The 9,539-nt window shown below is 46.0% G+C and overlaps 1 protein-coding gene across 1 annotated transcript; it reads right to left on the bottom strand.

Annotated features, from left to right (window-relative positions):
* Window positions 1–1,292: 1,292 nt before the first annotated feature.
* On the bottom strand, window positions 1,293–9,121 carry LOC149329435 (TNF receptor-associated factor 6-like). Its single transcript, XM_089562225.1, has 2 exons — window positions 8,824–9,121; window positions 1,293–2,500 (listed from the first exon to the last, which is right to left on the bottom strand). The coding sequence occupies exons 1-2, from the start codon at window positions 9,106–9,108 to the stop codon at window positions 1,472–1,474; spliced, it is 1,314 nt and encodes a 437-aa protein (XP_089418351.1). The 5' UTR covers window positions 9,109–9,121; the 3' UTR covers window positions 1,293–1,471.
* Between the last annotated feature and the right edge of the window lie 418 nt (window positions 9,122–9,539).

The raw sequence follows: 9,539 nt of genomic DNA, 5'->3' as shown, positions 1-9,539 counted from the left end.
GGGAGCATCATAATGCTGCTTATAATTTTTTTCGGCACAATATTTTACGCTTAAATTACGCACGTTGTGCTCAGTAGTAGAATGGAAAGTTGAGCAAGTTGGTAAACGTTCATTTTGGGTGGAAAAACAACGCAAAGGGAAGGAAGTCAATTCCGGAGAGCAAGCTGCCGGGCTAGTTGGTGATGCATTTTCTGAAGGAGTTAGTGCAAAAAAATGGACAAGGTACAGAAAGAAAAGACACACAAGACATTCCCGAGCGTGAATATCTTGTGTGTCTTTTCTTTTTGTCCCTTGTCCGTTTTTTGCGCCAACTCGTTCAGAAAACGGAAGAAAAAGATGAAAGAAACCACACTGACGAGCGCTGACTCCATCTATTTTTTATTCAGAAAAAAGCCGACATTTACAGTTAAAAAAGTCACATGACCTGATATCGCCCGCGTACGTGCCATGAGTACACCAGTCTAAGAACTACATCATGAGTCAATAATGAAAAACTTGCAACTCGATTTCACAACACCGTGGCTAAACGAAAAACCACGAGATAGCCCGAAACAAAAAAAGCACAATAAAACCATCACGTGTTATCAAGAAACGAGACCCCCTTATCTACCATTAATAACGGAAGCCTGACTGACGCGTTCTCCCCGTTTTTTCCGAATATGGTATGCCTCAATGAGCTCCCTGGTCATCTTATCTTTATGGCGAAATAAATGCGCGTGCGCGCCACTAAAGGTCTGCACACTTTCTTATTTTCATTCTTGTGAGCTTTTCAGTGCTCTCTTAGGTGTTAGTAGTTTGAATCTGAAAGTGAACGAAAATGCTCTCTAAGTCGAATATTGATACATCGGCGGTCTGTCCTATATATACTTTTTTACATGAAAGAGGAAGTTCATACACAACTGAACATGCGCACTCTACACATCTTGATCTATGTGAAACCAGACAACTGAATGGGCTGATTCTTGGCACGTTGTCATGGCGGTTCCCTTTCATGCGGCAAACACAGCGACAAAACGCTCGGTGATAAAACGGTGCTTAGGATACCACTTTGTTTTCGCACTCACTTTTATTGCGCAAGAAATACAGCGCCAGGTTTCGAGCCGTCGCGTAGCTCTCTGCGGTGGCCACGGTAGACCTTTAGCCGAAGCGAGCTCAAAGAGATGAAGCGCCGTTGCCACAACAACCGTTTCAGCCACGCTCCACCAGGCTCCACGCTGCTTACGCAACTTTAACCGGTTTAACCCGGTTTAACCAGAGCTAAACATCAGCTAATTTATTTTTCTAATAAATAAATTCTTCATATAAGACCCAAGTAAAACAGAGCAGGTGCACTGAACGCAGTTCAGCAATGAAGTGATCAAGACGGATGAAATTATTCGCACTGCATAACGTAAGCATTCACAACAAATAGCTAAAAGAAATATCCACTAAAAACAAACGCCTTCCATTTATTACTTTCTGCAAGCGCGACTCACGGCATAACTTCCCACTTAATGCGAATCGTGTCATCGAATACGAAACCGTACTGCCTGAGAGTGCGCAGAGTAAACGACGGATCATCGAAAACAACTGCTCTGTTAGTTGATAATGCTGGCTTTTGTACGGGCTCAAATTCACGGCATGGCGTAATTTCAACGATGCGCAGGGCCTCATCTCGCAGGTGCATGACGCGCATACGTATTTTGTGCTGGATTGGCCACTCAACAGCGTCGTCGTTGTGGCCTTTCCGCAAGCGAAGCAGCGCATGCAAATGCACAGATTCGCCATCTTTACTGAAGTAGACTCCAGGTGACATGCAGTAGCCGCACAGGTATACCTGCTCGCTCTCGTACAAAACCCAGCCTTTCTTCAGAGCCTTTTCTTCGAGCGATTTGATTCCTTTCACATAGAAGATCGTATGCTCTGTTCGCGGTTCACCGGATCGAAGCAATGTTTTAATGTGGTCCAGTGTCTTCTCGCTGTTCTGTAGAGTTTGAAACTTCAGTTCTTGGACTGATAGCAGAATCCGTGAGTAATGTTCAGAGCTCTGTCTCATTACTCTCAACAACCCACCATGAAGCGTTTTTTCGAGTGCATTTGTTGTCAGACTGCCCTGAAACCTTCTCGTAGCTTGCGTCAGTTCATCTCTGAGCGCTTCTTTAAAGGCGTTTATCCCGTGAGACATTTCGTTCAGTCTATCGCCTTGGCATTGAACATCAATAACCAGCTGCCTTAGATGCTCTCTCATTTCCCCCGCCTGCTCCTGAATGACTTGTTGGAAGGAGTTCGAAACTGCTGCATCTTCCGTGTTGCTGGGCTGATGGCGAGATTTGCGTGCAAGAGGCATCGAGGGCGTTGCACACTCCGATCTCAGGTGTGAGCACACATCGCTGCAAAGAACGGAGGCCGAACACTTGGGGCACCGTGCAGAGTGGTGTCGACATTCCCGCTGGAAATGGTGGGGAAGCTGGGAAGCCGCCACCACGGTCACACAGCCGTTGCCTTCGTTCCAGCACCTAACCTGCAAATAATAAAACACAGCGTGATGAAGACTACTGAACCTTCTGTAACTGGCTGGGTGAACTTTCCGTTGAGCTACACCTTCCTTGCCATGTGGCGCCGGCGGTCGTTTTGGTGACGATTACGTAAAGAAAACTTCCATATTAACCGCTCGTATGGAATTATAGGAAAATGGAGTGCATAGCGTACGAACAAATATATGAAAGTTGATAACTTGTCTCCACAGAGGCCATAAGCATTTCACGCAATTTTCCTAAAATTTCTATGCAGTGCACTGATACCATACAGTACATGGGCCTCTGGAATTTCTCCTCCATCGAAATTCGACCGCCGCTGTCGAATTTTGATGAAGGAAAAATTCCAGAGGCCTGAGTCGCTTTGGGACGTTAAACCGCAATGTACCGTACGCACTGAACAGTACGTGATGTCATGGAGAGTCTGCAAGTTACCATAGGCTCTTCCGTATGGACCATACAGACTCCATATGCTGCATACTGACTCCATATGCTGCACACTGACTCCATGTGCTGCACACTGACTCCATGTGCTGCACACTGACTCCATGTGCTGCACACTGACTCCATGTGCTGCACACTGACTCCATGTGCTGCACACTGACTCCATGTGCTGCACACTGACTCCATGTGCTGCACACTGACTCCATGTACTGCACACTGACTCCATGTACTGCACACTGACTCCATGTACTGCACACTGACTCCATGTACTGCACACTGACTCCATGTTCTGCACACTGACTCCATGTGCTGCACACTGACTCCATGTGCTGCACACTGACTCCATGTGCTGCACACTGACTCCATGTGCTGCACACTGACTCCATGTGCTGCACACTGACTCCATGTGCTGCACACTGACTCCATGTGCTGCACACTGACTCCATGTGCTGCACACTGACTCGATGTGCTGCATACTGACTCCATGTGCTGCATACTGACTCCATGTGCTGCATACTGACTCCATGTGCTGCATACTGACTCCATGTGCTGCATACTGACTCCATGTGCTGCATACTGACTCCATGTGCTGCATACTGACTCCATGTGCTGCATACTGACTCCATGTGCTGCATACTGACTCCATGTGCTGCATACTGACTCCATGTGCTGCATACTGACTCCATGTGCTGCATACTGACTCCATGTGCTGCATACTGACTCCATGTGCTGCATACTGACTCCATGTGCTGCATACTGACTTCATGTGCTGCATACTGACTCCATGTGCTGCATACTGACTCCATGTGCTGCATACTGACTCCATGTGCTGCATATGGAGTATTTCTTATGGAGTATGACATCGTGTTGGGCAATCCGGTTCATGGAATTATGGAACTCGTGATGTGGAAACTTTCAGTAGGGTTACTCAACTTCTTAGAAGCAGTTTGCTAACATTACTGTCTAGTTTCATGTGAAAAATAATAACGGAGGGAAAGCTCTTCTTGCAACCATTCCGAAAGCATGAGCGCCAACTCGTCACAACTGGCATTTCCAGGCGGTCGGCGGCAGCCGTACTGAAGGTACAGGGTTATTAATAGACTATGCACTCTCATTTAGCAAGTGGCGGGAGGCACCTGCAGACACTCGCAGACTTCGCAGGCACTCAGTGTTGACGCTCGCTATTTCATCTGTTTTTTTTTACTTTTTCAACCTAAGGTCCAACACGAACAAACGTTCCTCACTGGTCTCGTGACCGAGAGTACCACTTCGGCCGCTTGTCTCGTGCGTGTTCAGCTTTGTAACGCAAAAATGTTGAAAACTGAAAATTTGTAAGACACTGTTATAGAAATGTTGAAGATAACGGTTCATTATTCTGACATGTAGCAAAATCTTTCTTTTACGGTGTTTCTGTCGATCGCATCGAACACTTATGACTGCCATAGAAAACCAATGGCGAGCGCTTTTGACGATATCAATAGCGTGAATACAAAAAAAAATTCAAGACTGCCGTCGGGTTATCTGTGGATATATTGATTGTTAGAGTGAAAACTTCGATTATTTGAAACAAATTCTGTTTATGAACGGTTTACCGCTCAAAGATGCATTTTTCCAGAATTGCTCGGTATGTTTGCTTTGGAATCGGGTGGTTTTCAGAGCAAAATTTTATGTTTATTCGCGATGAAAAACTAGGCTCGCATTCAGTGTTAAGGCCTCTTATCAGGAGCTTGGGCTGAGAAACCAAAAATGATACAGGTAATCATTTTTTCATCATATAGTGCTTTAACAAGCAACTACATAATTCCCGCTATACCACAGAATCAGCTTGCAAAGAGTCAATTGCTATATCTTTTAGGTCCCTTTAAAACAAGTCTACAGTAGTTAAAACGTCCGGTGTAGGCGCCTCCTTGTGCAGACTATTCAGAATTAAGCGACCACCGAAACGGTAAACCTCACGCGCGCTAACCTGTCGGAGCGGTATATGCGCCCCGTGTGCCATTTTTTGGACGAGATAGCGTTGAAGGTATCTTTGCGCTTAAAAACCGGCGTCGGCGTAACCAGAAAATTCTGTTCAGCCGAGGGGGTAGAGGCGTAAAAAGCAGTTTGGCTGCAAAGAAAAAAAGTGGTAGAGTTGAATCGAAGCGCTCCACAGTGGACCGTTTGTTCAGTGGGATGTAGGGAGGCCTTGTGCGAATACCTCCCACCGCACAGTAGGCGAATTACTTTACAGGCCGCTGAATTAATTACGATTAAATATTAGCGTCGTGATATGACAATGATGTGTAAGAAACAGATCACTAAGGCGACCCGCTTTGGAGCAATGTGAAACTATATCGATGTCAGTGGATGTTTTGACATCCATGTACTATATTGACGTTCACGGCTATTTTGACGCCTAAGTATTTCTCGCGTTTCATTAACCAATTAGACTTCACGAACTAAATTTTTTCCACTGAAACATTTTATCACACGCTATCTGTCACAATCACACTTTCACACATTTACCTTCAGAGAACAACGTAATCGTGCGGACAAATTTGCGGACACTTTGCTGACGCGATAGAGCCACATAATGACTTCGCATTAAAAGAGAACTAAGTGATGGCAACAAGCATGTCGATGTCGGCCAAAGTGCGCGACACGGAACCGCCAAGCGCCCACAGGCATCGACAGTAAACTTAAATGACTCCCAAGTTTCTTTCCTTCTCAAAAGTCTCGTGAATAAGACACTCCTAGCGGCTACGAAACGCTTTCATCTTTACTTTGAGTCGATCCTCTTGGCAACTGCTTTTTTGTTCACATGTGCAATATATTTCTCTCATCATACGAATTTTCGCCGAACACTGAATCAAAATAATAGGGTATAGAGGGATAAGTATGTTCTTGCTGTCTGGCAGAACAGTATTGTCTGAATTTCTTTTTCGTAGCACTCTTTTGAAAGCCTCCCATAAGAGGTTTGAAGAATCAGTTGACGCCAAATTACGCATGTAGACTTCTCATTTCTTAACAATATAAATCGAGTGGCGGCCTAATTAGCGCCTCTATGAATGACCGAATCTGCAAACTCGGCGGAAGATCCCTCATGTGCACGAAGCACAGGTCAGGACAGCCGTTCACTCTTCCTGAAGCTGTTCGAAGCCCCCAAATTTGTCTTTGCTTATTTTATTGATCAGAATAAACGCCACCAATGCTTAGGAAGAGCCACGCGGCACCTACTGGTGGCCGCATGCTCAAAGTTTTATAAACTAATCTCTCATTCAATGCACCACTTGTTCCTTTTGTTATCGAAGGTCAGTGAACAGTTATGACAGACGTTCACAAGTGATTCTTGTTTTTTTATTTTGATATTACACAATGAACAAAAAGTATAAGAAATCAGTTTTCATCGCCCATCTGTATAAGCATGAGTCTTTCGCTGCTCTTCGTATTTCTAGCCCACCTACGATAAGGTAGGTCACTTTTCAAGAAAAAACGAAAAGTGAAACGCAGATTGTCGAGATTAAATTGTCGATTGTTGAGCGTGCTGCTATCTGCAGGTTTAGTGGCCTCTTTTCGGCAGGTGGGGCACGTATGACATCAGCGAGAGAAGTGGACGAGAGAAATTGCGGCTTCGGGCTGCTTTGAAACAGCCCAGCGGTAAACGATTACACTGGACTCTACTTCATGCGCATGCGCAAACCCTCGCCGAGTTGGTCGGCTTGCTCTGTCATAGGGCGCTAATCAAACCACAGGTTGGCGCACGTGAGATATTGCTAAAAGGTGTAAGGGTGTAGAAAGAACCCATCGTTCGTGCCACGTAGGAATATTCAATGGAGTTCTTGCTACGTTCATTGAAAACGGCGCAAATACTACTGCTAGCAGGACAGGTGATCGGCCCAGTATTCGAAATGAATTCTTTAACTCTGGTCCTTTGCAGGACCGGCCTTTTGAAAATACGTTTCCAATATTGGGCCCATCAGCTATGCGGCTTGGGAGGGTTCTGACAAGGCGTAGTTTACCGCCACCAACCATATTCCACGCACCGATCGGCCTGGGCTCCGGGCAGGACCCTGAGTTTTTGGCCTGGCCTAGAGGTAGCTCACTGGCGGCAGACATGGGGCGCTTCCATTATCTATTTCGCACCAAGCATTCAGGTAGGAATTTTGGCTTTACGGGCAGTATATTCAAAGTTGCACGGCCTTTGATATGTACAGGTGCCGTGAAAAGTAAATGTAAGGCAATATTCACGAAAAAATTTAATCATTGCCCCCCCCCCCTAATTCATGCATCCTTCAATAGATATGTGCAGCCTAATTGTGATTTTGTGAATTTCACTGTGCACCAACACGCACGCATCATTATGCTTTAGATTTAAAGAAATTAAATATTTTTTGACAAAGTCGCCTTGCATTTACTTTTGACGACGAGTGTACAGTCTTTGTCAAAAGTAACCTGGCACCATGGTTTTCCTTCTCAGGCATATATTTAAACTACTATGCTAGCCCTCAAGATCTAAATCTCTTTACTTTTAGCAAAAGGGGTACGTCAACCTCACGTATGCTTGCCAGGAAACTTATTTTTCTGATCTCTGCCAAACGGCCTGCCGTTCTAGAATCACATTACGCTAATCTCGCATAAAAACAGCAATCTCTCAAAACTCTATTGAAACATCTTGGGAAGCTTTGCACAGGTAGCTTCACGCAACACTTAAAATATGTTTGCGAGGGGTTTTACAACACAAAGTGACACAGACTATGAGGAACGCCGTAGTGGACGGTTCCGGATAACTAGGACCGCCTCGGGTTCCTTAACGTACTGTCAGCGTCAATTGAAACGCGAACAAGCCAACTGAAACGCGAACAGCACAAATCGCAGATATTAAACTAGGGAGGCAAAATACATGAGCAGTTGATTTTCCCATCGAAGCAGGAAAGACCGCTCTTCTGAAATGTTAATAGCCCACGCCTGTATTTCACCTCCATCATCTAATATGCTTGAATTTTTGTGCTCGCGTCTCAGGTGTTTTGTTCGCATTTCATTTGACGCTGATAGTACACTGGGCATTCAACAGTACGCGGGCCTAAATAATTGAAGTCGAGAGTATGACTGAATACCATCTGGTCGGGGGGATACAGTTCATAAAACAGACGCGAACCAGAAGTGAACTTTCATGTTGACGCTTCAGTGCCCTGAACGGGGGGGGGGGGGGGGGGGGTCTTGTTCACTATGGAATCACACCAGAAAGATTCATCTTTAACAGCCAGAGCTTTTCAAAGCGGCTTCATCTCGAGTCTCTGGTGATACAGACAACATCACACACGCTTAATAGCAACGAGGGTAATCTTAACCCGATTTACGCGCTATTCTTAAGGTGATTACCACCGCTTTTAAATACGAACCTTTTTGGTGTGATTTCACTGTGAACAACACCCCGTTCTGGTCGCCGAAACGTCAACATCAAATTTCATTTTCTGGTTGGCGTCTATGTTGTTTGAAAAGGGTCTATATATTTGTGCCTTCAGAGAAATTCGACCAGAACAGCAGCTTCGGCTTGTTGGTTATTCATCTTCAAGTAACAGTGCAAAAAACACGGCGGAACATATAGAACAAGAACATGCAACGAGCGCTGTTGCGTATTCTTGTTCCTTGTGTCCCGTCTGTGTTTTTGCGCTGTTACTTGAAGTTCGAACTTCGACCGCCGCGGCTGGGAACGAACCCGTGCCTTTGGGGTCAGCAGCCGAGCACCGTAATCATTGAGCTACCGCGGCTGCCACACTTGCAAGAGTTATCAGGTACAAGCCAAGGCCCGAATATGTCCGACGTAAATTTAGAAAGAACATTGTATGTAAACCTCCTCTGCCCCTAAATTCGGATACCCCTGGCTTACCTCTCTCTTAAGGACTACTTCGGCGGGCCATTCCTTCCAGTCGATGTCTTCTTCCAGGCACTTGTCACCGTCCAGTGGGCAGACGCGGACACCTTCCTCTGCGCACTGCTCGCAGCACGACTGGCACAGGACGTGCATGCATGGAAGCAGGGCGTTCAGCCTTCGTACTATTCCGCAGGCGCTGCATATCCTGTGCATTGGGATTGGTCTCAAGAAATGCAGGGGCCTCCAGTCCAGCTCGGCATAGAAGCCGACCAGGGTGTGGGGCGTGCTTGTAGGAGGCATACCTCGTCCGGCGTCCGCGTAAGAACTGAGCAGTGAAGCAAAGACTGAGCTGCTCCGATAATATGCGCGGGCCGCCTCTTTACTCCTTATACTGCTGTGAAGGTGATAAGTGCCTCCTTATCTACTGCATTGCTTTGTATCCGGATTGAAACTGGCAGCGACGGCGCAGACTATACCTAGCGTGCTGATTCTGTTGGTAAGCAGGCTTGGCAAAGTTGCAAAGCGTAATGCATGACTTAACTCTAAATTAACAGCTTTTTTTTACATTTGAGAATTTTAGAACAAAAACACCAGCCTATCTGGGTAAATAGGCCAAGCATGATGTGTTTCGGCGCTGCGCTGCTCTTGTAGGTAAAGGCGGTAAGCCACCTGGTGGAAAGTCACCCGGTCGGCAGGCGAGCAGTGGCCCAGTTGCTCAAGAGAGGTGCTGT

Source organism: Amblyomma mixtum, chromosome 9, assembly GCF_055824585.1.
Source record: "Amblyomma mixtum isolate Tamu chromosome 9, ASM5582458v1, whole genome shotgun sequence".
Classification (NCBI taxonomy): Eukaryota; Metazoa; Arthropoda; class Arachnida; order Ixodida; family Ixodidae; genus Amblyomma; species Amblyomma mixtum.
This window is presented reverse-complemented; position numbering and strand designations above follow the sequence as displayed.